The sequence below is a fragment of the Arvicanthis niloticus genome, chromosome 9, assembly GCF_011762505.2.
Source record: "Arvicanthis niloticus isolate mArvNil1 chromosome 9, mArvNil1.pat.X, whole genome shotgun sequence".
In the NCBI taxonomy this organism is placed as follows: domain Eukaryota; kingdom Metazoa; phylum Chordata; class Mammalia; order Rodentia; family Muridae; genus Arvicanthis; species Arvicanthis niloticus.
Genome location: NC_047666.1, coordinates 24,529,859 through 24,545,344, shown reverse-complemented (window position 1 = coordinate 24,545,344; position 15,486 = coordinate 24,529,859). Strand labels below are relative to the sequence as shown.

At 38.4% G+C, this 15,486-nt stretch overlaps 1 protein-coding gene across 2 annotated transcripts in view; it reads left to right on the top strand.

The window, feature by feature from the left end:
- The window catches only part of Exoc6b (exocyst complex component 6B), a 466,935-nt gene that overhangs the window by 183,285 nt on the left and 268,164 nt on the right, over positions 1–15,486 (top strand). For both annotated transcript variants that reach the window (XM_076940004.1, XM_034511676.2), the window contains exon 8: positions 9,471–9,539. In XM_076940004.1, the coding sequence (XP_076796119.1) occupies positions 9,471–9,539 (69 nt within the window). The remainder of the gene's footprint in view (positions 1–9,470; positions 9,540–15,486) is intronic.

The window sequence follows — 15,486 nt, the reverse complement described above, 5'->3', positions numbered from 1 at the left end:
TATCTCTCTGTTACCTCCTGTTCGCATACTTTATGCTTTTCCTCTTTCTACCTCCTTCTCTTCCCTTTTTTTCCCATTGCCCCCTTCAATTTGTACATTTTTAGGACTATGTTGTGGGGACAAGGACCTTATCTAATAGTGCTGTAGCAGTTGTTTCTATACATTTTTGTTCACTCTGATTTCCTCAGAAAGTCACTCTGAACTTTCCTTGTGTTCAGTATCTAGTTTACTGTTGAACTACTTTGTCCCTAATACTTTTGAATATTCATATGAACTAGACCCTAGTTAAATAAAGGCTGTTGAGTTTTTCAGACCAAAGCAGATAATCTTGAAGAGATTATCCTTTGGTTTTGGCCACAGAGGTTTTGCAATGTCTCAATAAGGGAAAATGGTGATTTTTTTTTTTTTTTAATTTCTTACATGTAGTACAGATACTTGAACACCCTAAGTGTTAGCCCTTTTAGGGATTTTCTATAAATGGTCCTAATTATTTGAGAGCATTTTTCAGGACTGAGCTCTGGTCAAAGCTTAGCGCACCATTATACTTACATGACTTCTATTTACTCCTGGGTTGTTAGTCTGTGATGTCTGGTCTGTCTCCTTTTTGAGAGCCTATTTCCAAATGAATTCTACCTTTCTTTTCTCTGAACTTCTGGAAGCAAAGTAGTAGAAAGCATCCTGTTGAAAAATGTCTGCAGGTATTTCCTGGCTTCCAAATATAATATGGGCGGCTTCAATTGAAACTCTGAATGCAAAGGCCTATTCTCTCTAGCTCCTCATTTATTGTTTGCTCCCTGCAGAGAATGCCTGGTACATTTAATGACTTCAGATTCATCTAATGGTTAGAAATGAGCCAGTTCCTGCACTCATTTACTAATGCCAAGAAAGTGCTTTGTGTGTAGTGGCAATCAGAAAGATTTTCAAGGTGGAAAATGGTTGAAATAATTAGTGAAAAACATACCCAAGTTCCTTTGAGCCTCTTTTTGTTCAATCCATCTACTTTGAAGGGTTTCTTAAGAGAAAAGTAAGTGAGGAATGTGCACAAGGGCGAGGAGAGCAGGCATTGGTGTGTTTGTCTGCTGGGGCAAAGTGTGAACAGCAAAGCTAGAGTGGACTGTTGTTCTGTGTTTATGAGCAGTGCCAGGGAATCATAATCCATTTGTTGCTTTGGGATGTAGGGAAGAAAAGAACTCTCTCTTGTATTTAGTTTTCCTTGTATAAGACTAAGCTTATCCAGCAACAAAGCAGGAACATTTATCAGGTTAGATAAGTTTGTGTACGGATTTTTTTTATGTGAAAATCTTTATTGGATATTTTATTTACATTTCAGATGCTATCCCCTTTCCCCATTTCCCCTCCCTAGAAAACACCCATTCCATCCCCACTTTTGCTTTTATACTATTTTTTTAATGTTAATCAAAGGCTTTATAAATTTGGTAATGCTCAATATCAATCAGAAGTAACCCAATACCTAACCTAGATATATCAACTATCTTTGACTGGCGGGGACACGCAAACATCCACCTCCATGTCCCCACCCCCCTTGTCACCTAACTCCTCCTCTACTTCTCCTCCTCTCTTTACTCCTCCCACCTTAGCTCCTCTTACATATCACCCTTCCTGTTAAAATAAAACCTTTCTCTTAGAATACAATTAGAACATAACTATACCAATTTGTGTCAGTAAGATACAAGATAGACCTAATACCCAGTCCATCATTTTGTTGACTAAACAGAACCTCTGTCGTCCCTCCTAACTAAAAGACTTAGTTCTGAACCTGGCTTTTTTTCTTGGCTTTAGAATGAATGTCAGCTGAAAACCATCCTCTCAAACCTTTTCTCTCAAAATAAATAGCTGGGATTGGCTATGAGACTATAAGTCTTCAACCCCTTCAGAAATTCAGAATGCCTGAGTTAAATGAAATTATGGGAAGCACAAAGCATATCTTCTAAAACTTAGCCAATTTATAGAGACTGCTGAACACCTGGACAGTCCCTATACTATAAAATGTTGGAGCATTTGATCTTCAGCCTTCTGGCCCAGGATCATCTGACAGACCTAGTGATGCAGAATTATTAAGGGCTGATTACTCTGTCTTGCCAGATATATTCAGTCGACTATTCTGCAAGTGTGTCCTTTTCTGGACAGTAATTTGTCTGTAGATGGAAAGAGGCAATTCTTGCCTAGTGGCTGTCTCACCACAACTGGAGTAACTCCAAAGATGCTCAGTTTCTTCTTAGATTCCAAAACAGGAAGCTGTCAGGAGCAGACAGGTCTCTAATCAAAATGAACATTAATACAGAAATGTTTGTAACATCAATTCTGTGGACTCCTGACGTTTTGAAAACGAACTATCCATGTAAGGTAACCTGGACTGTTGTTTGTTAACTCCTCTCAGCTAAATAAAATATAGAAAATACCCTAATAATAAACTTAGAGCCATGAATTTGCTATAGGCCCTTAACTCACAGGCTAATCATCTCAAATCAGTTTAAAAAGTTAAAGAAGGATTGGGTCTAAGCCTTGTATTTCTAAATGTGTTATATAGGCACAATGCCTATGAGAGTAACAACATTAATCTCACTTTTATATCAATAAGAAGCTGATACCAATGAAAACCTTAAATTTGAAATCAAAGTGAATTTTGTACCATTTAACAAATTATAACTTCATCTTAATAACAGTTATACATATTTCTACCAATAGGTTATGGCTATGCAATAAATTCTAGTTAATCCTCCCTGTTCCAACAAAACCACTACTTTCTCCTAGAAAGACAGCCCAATATTAACCACCTCAGTCCCCAAGCCCAGGGAATAGGGATGCTGACTCTTCATTAACTTCTTCAAGCTGATTATGGGCGTTGAGATATTAGAAGAGGGGCAGGGGAAGAGTAAATTGATAAGCCTCTGAGGTCTGTGTCTTTACTGCATCCAGCTGCAATTCCAGGACATCGGTTTGAGCAGGTCTGCTCAGCTCACTTGATGAGTAGATACACCAAGGCTATGTATTCTGCAATATACAATTCTCAAAACAAATTTTAGTATCAAGATAATTTTTTGTTTGAATTCTGAAATCTAGTCTTCTGGTGGCCTGCCTCTGTCATGTCTAATCCATGTACTACCACCATCCTCCCATTTTCACCTCCCTGTTCTTAAATTCCCCAACACTAGGGAATCCAAATTTTCAGGCACCTAGGCCCTCTACTTCCACTGATGCCTAACCCCTTACCCCATCTCTCCTCCTCCAATTACTATGAGGGTGTGCTCCCACCATCCTCTCATTCCCACCTCCCTGTTCTTGAAATTACCCAACACTAGAGAATCCAAACTTTCAGGTACCTAGGCTCTCCACTTCCACTGATGCCTGGCAAGGCCACCCTCAACTACCTATACAGGTGGAGCCATGAGTCCCTCCTTTTGTGTTCTAGGGCTGGAGATTTTAGAATGGCTACTCCAGCTTGTTTCTTAGGGCCATTTGCTTGAAAAATTGTTTTCCAGCCTTTTACTCCAAGGTAGAGTCTGTCTTTGTCACTGAGGCGGGTTTCCTGTATGCAGCAAAATACTGGGCCCTGTTTATGTATCCAGTCCATTAGCCTATGTGTTTTAATTGGGGGATTGAGTCCATAGATGTTAACAGATGTTAAGTAACAGTGATTGTTGCTTTCTGTTATTTTTGTTATTAGAGTTGAAATTATCTTTGTGTGGCTATCTTCTTTTGGGTTTGTTGGAAGAGGATTACTTTCTTGCTCTTTCTAGGGTATAATTTCCCTCCTTGTACTGAAGCTTTCCTGCTATTATCCTTTGTAATGCTGCGTTTGTGGAAAGATATTGTGTAAATTTGGTTTTGTCATGGAATATCTTGGTTTCTCCATCTATGGTAATTGAGAGTTTTGCTGGGTATAGTAGCCTGTGTTGGCATTTGTGTTCTCTTAGGATCTGTATGACATCTGTCCAGCATCTTCTAGCCTTGATAGTGTCTGTTGGGAAGTCTGGTGTAATTCTGATAGGTCTGCCTTTATATGTTACTTGGCCTTTTTCCCTTACTGCATTTAATATTCTTTCTTTGTTTTGTGCACTTGGTGTTTTGATTATTATGTGACGGGAGGTATTTCTTTTCTGGTCTAGTCTATTTGCCATTCTATAGGCTTCTTGTATGTTTATGGGCATCTTGTTCTTTAGATTAGGGAAGTTTTTTTCTATAATTTTGTTGAAGATATTTATTGGCCCTTTAAGTTGGGAATCTTCACTCTCATCTATACCTATTATCCTTAGGTTTGGTCTTCTCATTGTGTCCTGGATTTTCTGGATATTTTGTGTTAAGAACTTTTTGCATTTTGCATTTTCTTTGACAGTTGTGTTGATATTTTCTATGGTATCTTCTGCACCTGAGATTCTCTCTTCTATCTTTTGTATTCTGTTGGTGATGCTTACGTCTGTGACTCCTGATTTCTTTCCTAGGTTTTCTATCTTCAGGGTAGTCTCCCTTTGTGATTTCTTGATTGTTTCTACTTCTGTTTTTAGATCCTGGATGGTTTTGTTTAATTCCTTCACCTGTTTGGTTGTGTTCTCTTATAATTCTTTAAGGGATTTTTGTGTTTCCTCTTTAAGGGCTTCTACCTGTCCACCTGTGTTCTCCTCAAATTCTTTGAGAGTGTTATTTATGTTTTTTAAAAGTCCTCTATCATCATCATTAGAAGTGATTTTAAATCTGAATCTTGCTTTCTTAGTGATAATGGGGAATTGAGGACTTTCTTGTGTGGGAGAACTAGGTTCTAATGATGCCAAATACCCTGGGTTGCGGATGCCTATGTTCTTGTGCTTGCCTTTTGCCATCTGGATCTTTTTAGTGCTACCTGCCCTGTCCCTGACTGGAGCCTGTCTTTTCTATTATCTTGGTTGTATCAGAACTCTGTGGGGTGGGTGTTACTACTGGGGTAAGAACTGGGGCCTAAAATCTGCTCAGTGCTCTGGGCCAGGAGTGACTTCTTGGGTCCTAGTGGGTCCCAGTTACTCCCTGTTTGGAGTGGGCGTTGCTGTCTGCTTGCCTAAGATAATGCCAGCGTTAGAGCACCTGGGAGCCCTGCTTTTTCTGGGTTTTGTGAGATTGGGGGCAGAGCTGCTGCCAGGGATCTGCTCAGTTCTCAGGCCCAGAGTGGAAGGAACTAGTGTCTGGGCTAGGAGTGACTTCCTGGGTCCTTGTGGGTCCCAGTTACTCCCTGTTTGGGGAGAGTGTTGCTGTCTGCTTACCTAAGATCATGCCAGGGTTAGAGCACCTGGGAGCCCCGGTTCCTCTGGGTTCTTAGAGAGGGATTTTTGTTTTTGAGACAAGGTTTTGAGATGTAGTCTAGTCTGGTTTCAAACTCAAGGTCCTTCTGCCTTAGCCTCCTGGGCATGCCAGGACATCCAACCTTAACTAGCTTTTCTTAGTGAGTCTGTAAAACAGAGGTGGTAGTTACTTACCAAGGCTCTCTGGGGAGGGATGATTAGGAAAGTATTAAGTGAAACATCAGTTGCAGCTTGAGTGGCATTGCTTACTTTAAGCCAGAAAACTTCTATGTGTAACTGTGTCTCCTTATGCTGCATGATGAGAAGATCTTCTATTGCCCATCCTCCATTCTTCTTTTACCTTAAGCAAGATCTATTAAAGAATGTAAAGCTTGCATATAAATTAGATCCTGGTCTTCCTCAAACATTTTCATGATCAGAAATGTTAATTCTTTTCTTCTTGATTGTGAGATAGTCCACATTTATCCTAAATTTCCAATTGTCTTCAGGAAATAGTATCTACATAGATATAAGATCGTTCTCAAGTGTTATTAATTTATACATTTATTTTTCTTACCCTGTATTCTCTTCTGTCCTTGAGTCATTTTGGTCCTTTATTGAGTAGCTTGTGTAACAGATGCCGGGGCATATATTATGTATAAGTCCTGTTTTAACAAATATTCTATAGACAATATTTGGAAAGCATTGGCTTAGTTGAAAGTGTTATTGTCTGTATAATTATGAGATGGTACTAACATGCAGTAATTGTTTCCCTGTTTGCTCCTGTGATGTGTGGCTCAGTTGCTCCAGCATCCCTTATAATAGCTATTATTTGTATTGTTAAAAATGTTTGTTTCTTAACTTATATGGTATTCTCTGGGGGCACAAATCATAGCTATAACATCTAAAATCTTACCAATGGTTGTTTTTTGAGAAAATCCTAAGTGTTTGGCTGGTGGGAGGCATTTACTGCTCCTAGAACTGTATATGCAGTTAGACAGCTGCTGTCCTTGGTGATGAAGTGATTTCATGTGAGTTCTTAGCATTAGACACAAAGCAGGGTTGTGTCCTGTGTACTGTTTGTGGTTACTGCTAGTATCTTCCTAGTCCATTTGAACTTCTAGAAAAATACAGACTCCGGGGTCTTAATGTCTTGAGTTTCTGACTGCCAGGCACAGGAAATCTTTAACCATTTTAATCATGTTTTTGTAGCCCCAAAGAAAGCCTTTATAATAGGAAATGACAAGGTCCTACCACAAAGTTATCTCTTATCAGTTCCAGTCTCCGTGGATAAAGATTTGTCAAATTTGGACATGTGTGAAATGCAAAGGCCCCGTTATTTACTTTGGAAAAGAATAATTAGATGAAGCTGATAAAAAAGTCATGACTTTTGTAGGAGATAGAAACCATTGGAGGCAGTCATTGTTAGCTTAGGAAAGTGTCCTTGCACCCCTCCCTGATGAAACCTAAATCTGCTTGAATCATTCTTTGCAACTCCTGGGGAGGGAGGGGAGACAAAGAAAGGAGGGGAGGAAGAACCCATAAACCCTGCCCTGCTAGAGCAGCTTAGAGGGCAGACAAGTTGCTGCTCGTGCACCAGGCAGATGCTTGCCCCAGAGCTCTCCTCCACCCCTGTTTTTAGATTTTGGAGACTACATTCCATCTTGTAGAAGGGTGACATTCCTTCACGCAGTGCTTGTTGCTCTTCCCCTCTTGCCTTCTGTAGATGTAAGTGATTCTTTTTCATTAGTAGAAGCAGAGAAAACACATCCAGCTCAAAGCAACATGAGTCAGTGCATACTTGACATGCCTCTATCCTCACAGCACTCTGACTCCTCACAGTGCTCACTCCTAGTGTGCTCTCAGAGGGGAGCAGGGGGGAAAGGCTTTCTAAATACCAGGCTGTTTGTGGAGCAAGGGAGAGCTAGTGAGTAAGAGCCTCGTTTTGTTCCTTTACTTTTTGCCTAGCTCTCTCTCTCTCTCTGGAGCTTTCAAAACAGACACGTATGCATGCTGTATGTTAGTTTTAGGATCAAGAAATAATAGACCCAAATACCTATAGTTCAGGACACTATAAACAGTCAGAAAACAGATTTGCTGTAGATAATAGGAAAGAACTTTGCCACCTTGCATGAGGTACCTTTTAGAAAATGTGAGTGGAGATAGACCAATCCTAACTGTTAGCAACAATGCCTTTCTTTGCTAAAGGGTCTGCAAGCTTATTTTTCACAACGCTCTAGGGAAATGGCACTTCTATTGCTGTTCATTCTGTAAGGATGGCTCTGACAAGTCAATGCACCAAGGTTCTGCTTGAGAGTGGCTTCTAATGGCTTCCTTTTTTTGAGAGAAACTGGCTCTGTGACAAATAAACAATTTGTTGCTCAAAGTTAGGCAAGAAAAATTCTTGTCCTTTTATATATATATTATAAGTAACTACATTGTTCTAAATAATCAATTTTATTCTTGTATAGATCCCTTTTTACTCTATGTATTTTCTTTGTCTTTTTATGTGCATACATTATTTTTATGTACTTTAAATCTTATTATAAATCTTATTTTTTTTCTTTTGCTGTTGTGTTTACCTAGTGTTTAGCTCTTCTTTTTCTGGCAAGATTAATTTCCTTAAAGTTTCCATGCTGCCTTTATATAGAGGTGAGTGGTCACTTGAAATAGGAGACCACATGGCAGAGTCTTTTGGCTCTCTTAGCACTTTTTTGCTTCAGAGGCCTCATTGCTAAGTATGGGATTCCTAAGATTTGCCTGATGGAGCCAAGCAGAAGGTAGAGTGCCGGGTGACCAGCCAGTGAGCACTGCAGTATGCTGTACAGGACAAGGCCATTTGGTTATGAGAAAAGTCTTGGTTAGAGTAGCTATGCCCCAAGAAGAGATAGTGTTTGCTTTAGAAAAGAAAAGAAACCAGCTCTGCAGCCATGAGTCAGCTTACCTCAGCTTAGATGGGTCTTCTGGTTTTGTGCTGCTGATCTACATGGTTACCATTGTGACAGGAAAAACGAGCCAGGTCTTTATAGTAACTGCTTATGTACGTTTCCCCTTTCTCTTCCTTTTTGTTTCATTTTGTTTAGCATGTACTTTCAGGTCCCTTTTTATTCTTGTTGAATCTGGGTATCCTTAGTTGAGAACTATAGGTCATACTCGGCTCTGACCGCCTCCTTGTCAGGACACCAACAAGCTTTGAATCCTGCGAGTTGACTTCAGTTCTCACTCGATTCTTACTTTTTATTTTAATGTGTACTAGTTTAGTCAACATATCATTCATTATTCACTTTAAAATCTTCAAGTAACTTTTTGGTTTGGCTTTTCCATATGTCACCTCATTTTTAATACAGTGTCCCCTCCTTTCTGTATTACTTCTGTATTTTGATGAAAAAAGACTTAAGGATTTTAATACTTGTGCCCTTTAATAACTGTCTGGCCATTTTAAAACATCCATCTTGTATAGCAAGTTTGGCTCTGACCATTGAAACTTGGTTTTATGTGAACTGTATGCACTTCAGGAGAACTAAAGTTTTGGGTAACTAAAGTCACAGCCCCATGTTTGCATTTTTCTGATGGTTCTTGGCTCACATGTGTCTCTGAAGGTAGAGACAGCAAGTTTCCCCTCTTATCTCTGTGGGACTCTGCCACCTGGACTGTCTTATTAGTCTTGTGAGTAAAGTAAAAGGATTAAGGTTTTGGGGATCTCCCCCCTATACCCCCTCTCATTTCGAGGCAGAATTTCATGTACCTAAAAATGACCTTGAACTTATGAGCCTCCTTCTTCTTCCCCCTCCCCAAGTGCTAGGCTTATAAGTATGTTTTCTGCTTGGGAACATGATTTTTTTATTTATTTATTTATGTGTATGTATGTGTGTCTCTGTATGTGTGTTCCAACTGTGCATGGGTACTCATGGAGGCCAGAAGAGGGTGTTGTATATCCTGTTACTGTAATTACTGGTGGTTATGACTTATATTATGTAGGTGTTGGGAACTAAATTCAGGTCTTCTGAAAGAGCAGCAAGCATTCTTAATTGGGGAGCCATCTCTTCAGCCTGAGAACATGGTTCTTTTGTTTATTTTGAATTTTCCACTTAGAATATAGAGTTGGCTTAGAAAACAGTTCACTGCTTGAGTAGTACAAATAAAGTTAATGCAGTTTTCACCGTAATAACTTTATGTGATATTTTTGTAATTGTTTGTTTCTAGGTACCTGGGGCTCAAGACTTGGTGGATTTCTCTCCTGTGTATCGGTGTCTACACATATATTCTGTCCTGGTGAGTCTTTACCTGATCATCGTAATAAAGATATGTATTAAATCCCAAATTCTGAGTTGTTGTTATTATTACTTTATTTTTGAGCAAAGTTTTATTTGACAAGTGTTAACTAGTTCATCTGCTCTTACTTGAATCTTGTTTATATTTGCCTTGTAAAATTCAAACGTAGCTGATGAGATTTCAAAGCATCATCAGGAGATTGGTAGGTTATAAGTAGAAATGTATTCAGATTTCTCTGTTTCAAATCTAACATATTTAACCTAGAATAACCTGCTTTTATACATTAAAGGATTTATGAACAATATTTACATTTTTTGACAATTATCTTTTTTGTTCTGTAAAGTACTGGTAAAAGATATTTGCTAAAAGGACAATACTGTGGTGTCAGTAGACTGCAGAGTTGATGATGACAGTGTAGGATATTGCAAGCATCCTTCTAGTTTGTCTCTGTACTGCAAACTGTGTTTAGTGTTTATTGAAATGGACATCTTTAATTAGTCCCATTTAATCAGGCCCATTAGTTTTTAACTTATAGGTCATAATGTTTGGACTTTCATTAAAAAAAAAAAATAAGTCTGAACCCACAAACAAACAACTCTTTTCCCAACTTCAGACCAACTTCCAAAGCCTCCTGCTCCAAGATGACAGCATTCCCTGACAGCATCTCTAGTGTTTTATTATTTACACTGTGCTGATGGAAATGTTGTTAATCTGTTTACAGTTTTTAATACTTATCTCTCTCATATATGAAAGGATTGGGATATGTATGGATGTCTAGGTAAGTGAGGGTTCATGCTTTAAGTCATTGCCATGCACCAGGATGAAAGTGCATTTTCAGAATGATGGTAGCATGGCAGTGCTGTTTTACCGCTATTTGCTGCCTTTTATAAGCTTTGTTAAGCTTTTATGAAAACAGAACACATTTGCTTCAAGTGAGAATTCTAACTGACCAGTAAAATCATTTTCTTGCATACTTACTACCTTGTGTGCTAGAGTGGTCTAGCATCACACTTATGTATGTATGGAATGGGAAAATAATTTTCTGCTTAGTGTAGTTATTGACAATGAAGTAATGTCAACTCAGTCCTTGGAAAATGATTGACATTTAATAAATGGCAGTTGTCTGGTAAGATGATGCTGTCATTTGCTGAATCAGACATAGATTTTCAGAAGCATGCACTGTGAAGTATAAACATGTACTCAGAAGGTATAAATTCTTATTATTAAATAAATTGACAATTTAAATTTATGTCTTGACTTACAGTAAACATATAGGCTTAATTACAATCTATTGGTTTAGAAATGATTAAATTAGAAAACTGTTTAATTGGAATAGGATTCTATGCATTAGTATTTGAAGTGTGAAATATTTGATACTCACAAATTTTCTGTAACAACGTTTAAACCATTTTTACCTGGCCTGCACAGGTTTTAGAACCATTTATAGAGTTGCCAAATTCACAGCTGATGATAGGTGTTTTGTAATATATGTTTATAATTTAGACATTCCTAGTTCAGACTTATGGGGATTCTGAGTAAAACCTAACATCAATTTTACTAAAGGATGCTAACAGCACACGTAACTTGGTACTGAATTTATAGAGCTGAGGATGTATTCTTGTTACTTGTAAAGCTGTGTTAATGTCAGATGTGCACATTACTTCATGGTAAAGTACAGCTTGTCACAGTATTAATGAGAATATTTAAAAATGTTTAGTCAGCATAAATATGTATTACAATGTTCTCATTTTCTAATATCGTAAGCATTAATCTTAGGCCTTGAGCAAAAGAGAATTTGGAAACTGAAGAATAGAGAATAAGAACATCAACCATATAGCGCTTATTTTTTGTTTTCCAATATTGTCTTTGTTTCTTCATTTGGATTAATCCAGATTTTATCTTCCCTCTTCTCACTTTTCTGAGTGTGTATTCTTCTGGACCTTGACCTTATTGATCGTTTTTTTATCTCCCAACCTCTTAATCTCATTTTTACCTTTTATAGCATGGTTTTCTTCCTCTCTGCCAGTCTTTTTTAAAAAATTTATAATAAGTCTTTATCAGCATTTAAGCTGGGCAGATATCTACTCTCTATGCTGTTAGAATCTACTTTCTTATCAATAACTCTGAGTTACTACTTACTATGATCTATCTGGGCTGCTCTTAACTCCAGTTGGCTAGCCCACATGGCCATGATTTCAAGATTCTTATCCCATGGTGTCTTCTCTCTCCACTTTCCTTTTTCTCCTTATGGTCTCCTCACATCCCAAGCCCTGGAACCCTAAACCCTGCCTATGTCTCCTCTGCCCAGCTACTGGCTGTTGGCATCTTTAACCACTTGCTGCCTACTCTGGTGTTTTTCAGCTCAACTTCTTTGTGCCCTTCACTACTGCCAGAGTTCTACCTGTGCCACTGCTCTGTTTCTTGTTGTCAGAAGGTGCATGTTCTAGACCTGGGCATGAGCTCAGCAGTAGAGTATGTGCTTAGCCTTGTGTCAGGAACTGGGTTCCATCTCCCCTAATGACAATGGCAACAAACACACAAACAAACATATAAACAAACAAAACCACTGCACTCAACTTATGGAGATTCCACAGATAGTAGAAACTTAGCATCAATGTGTCTCTCACACTTCACTGGCCCTACAGGCTTCTGAAATTTCAGTGGTCTTGAAGCCATAATTATTTTTTCTCATCACTAGTTAGAAAGCCACATTCTTGTTGGGTTTTCCTGAGTACCATAGACATGCAACTGTTGTAAATATGATTGAAACTTATTATCATAAGGCCATTGCCTTCATTCATATATTTATCATAGCTGGTTAAACAGTCACCTTATTTCCTCTACCCTAAGAGTGAAAACAGTTACCTTAAGTATTCCCTCTACTCTCAGGGAGCTTAGTCACTTACCTCCTGCCATGTCTAAAACGGGCAACCTGCTTCATCTTACTCACCCTCTATGTTGTAAGACACTGAAATGTTGAAGAACAAAACCTGCCGTGGCTCTATAGAGGTCTTCTACATTTCCTGTCGCTTACTGTCTTGGCTTCAAATTCTGCAGCATGCTGTCGATGTCATCCTGTCTGCACACCAGCCCTTCTACTTCAATCACTACTCTGATTTCACTGTGTTTTAAAAATTCTGTTTCACTTTAATTTCCCATTTCTTACTTATTTTATACCTGTCTTCTAGCAAATTTTCCTAATATTGCAGACAGAGCTCAGCAGATCTTTTCTCCACATTTATTTAGGGCCTGGTCTGTGTTTATTGTACTAATCATCATAGTCTAGTGGATTCTTCATCAATAGATGGCAAGCCCTTTTAGGGCAGGTACAATGTTAATTCAATCTGGTGGGTTTTTTTTTTTTTTTTGCCTGACCAATTAATATTAGCAGTATATAATAGTCAGTGTTTGTTTCTGATTGTAAGAGATAGCCACTCTTCTTTTGACCCTTAAGCAAATCCAATATTTTCATCTCAGGACATGCTATTCAGTGCCAGGGCAGAGACTTACATGGTGGGGGTGGGGGGCAGTTCTGTTGGTGTGCAACGGAAAGATCATAACACAAGCAACAAAAAGTTCTAATATTTTGTCATTTACAATAGTGTTTATCTGAACTTTTGGCCTGAAGCATAACAAGGCACACTTTGAATAAACATGGCAATATTTATTATTTTTAGTGAAACCGACCTTCCATTCACCCCCCTTTATGGCTGTGCTGCTTATAAATTCCCAAAGGATTATTTGAAAAATCCTACTTATATCAGCCAGCCTTATCAGTAGGGCAGAAGTTCATGTATTGTAACAGGAGGTCAGATTTCGGTCATGGTCTTATAGATGGGGCCAAGCACCTGTAAATTCTTCCTTTGGTGACTAAAGTGAAGTACAATATCAAACAGGCAGTGAGATTTTTCTAGGAAGTGCTGAACTTTGACAGGAAGGACAAAGTTTGGTGGGTGGAGGGGAGGGAAGAAAGTGAACAGGGTCAGATAATGGTGGAGACTTGGGCCTTGATATAATCATACAATGGAAGTGTGTGGGAGCAAAGGTAGATGCATTGTGTAGAATTCTTTTAAACAATTGATACAGTTTAAGTCTTCAGTTTACAACTAACAAACATATAGTTTAAAGATCAGCAGGTGAGAAAATAAAATGTCATAGTCATTAGAGAAAAAACATTTTTTAAAGGAAAAAACAAACTCAAAGTTCTCCTGTTAAGGAAGTGATGGATGATAATGGGGGTTATTGTACATTGTGCATTGTTCCTGTAAAGATGGATGGACTGTCTGTCTAGTGAATACATAAATGAGTCTGCCTTGCATATTTTGTGAAACCTTTATTGACCCAAGGTTATCTGCCATGTTTATGGGTTGCAGCCTTCAAATCAACTTCAGTCCAGACAGGATTTGCATATACTTTAAGCTCCTTTATATACCGAAACATCTTTCAAAGTCATCTTGAGGTTCTATGCTAACTCATCTTATGCACAACACCTAACATGACGCTTGGGTATTATTGTGGGTGCACAGAAAAGCAAGCCTTCTGTTTCTTAGGTTCCACTTATAATCTTCCTTCCTAGTGGCATCGTGGTCTCCAGTTATCTATATTATATCATTTTTAACAATTTAAATTTTCATATTAAAAATGTTGACAAAATGTACTCCTTTGATTTATGTATTTTTATGTATATAATAAAAAGTTTTCTTTCTAGAATTCTGCCATCTTTAGCAGTTTTAGCAGTAATTCAGATGCTTCTTAATGCACACACCAACCCCTTAGTATTACATGAATTTAAGAACCGCAGTTCTGTTGTTCTTCAGTAGCGAAAGGAGACTGTAGAGAAGTATAGGAAAGAGTGGAGTGTTGCTCCATATTATTACAGAGGCAACAATCTGCTGAGTACACATCTGTGCCCCAGAATAGCTAATGCCAGGTCTACTTGAGTACACAGTGTGTTAAGGCCCCTGAGAGCATCTTGCCATCTTGATTTTTCTGTCCTTTTAGAAGCCTTGCCTGGTCTAAATGTAAAACGTATTTCAAAAAGATTGTTACCTTGTCATATCTCTCTATCCCCTGGCAGTCTTTCTGTATGACAAGCTGAAGACCTTTTTTCTTAAGAATATGGTATCCTCTGCAGCTAAGCTAGTAGCTGTTTTCTGACCACGTATATTAGAAAGATCCAGCACAGAGGTTTATAAATAATGGTGAGAACTGTTAGTAAAAAAAAATGTGTTAAGTTTCAGCACATATTCTCCTTCCTTCCTTCCTTCCTTCCTTCCTTCCTTCCTTCCTTCCTTCCTTCCTTCCCTCCCTCCCTCCCTCCCTCCCTCCCTCCCCTCTCTCTCAAAGACTAAGTTGTAGTTAGAAGAGAGTCAGCATCAGGCCTAGAATTATCTTATTTCTGTCCCAGTGGTAGCCAAGATAGAGTGTGATGGGGAGGAACCTTCTTGGAACATGCTTCTCCCACTGTTTTTCTTCCCCACTGGGGGTCAAGAGACTATGTGACCTCCTAATGTTAATCTGAATATTTCTCCTGGTATGGCCTGCAATATTAGCTGGGGAAAATGGCAAGAACCATGATCTTAGAGCAACAGGTAACATGAAGGAACGAATCTGAAAGCTAGAAATAGGTACCAATATGAGCAGCTCTGAGCGACACATCTTCATCTTAAATTTCTTAATAAAATTTTTTAATTAACTGTGATAAAAGTTGACTGTTAGCTAAAATGTTTTGGAAAATAAATTATTGAAAAGTTTATGATACTATTGGAGTTGTCAAATGAACAAAATGATTAGTTTTAACAGTCTTACTTGTTCTCAACCTCTTGATTCTGTAAAGACTCGAAGCAGCAGCAAGTGTTAGATGACAGCTCAGCTCCCAGCAAGACATTTGTTTACACTCTCACATCTGAAACTAGCAAAGACTGTGGCTGCAAAGCATGTAAGAGCT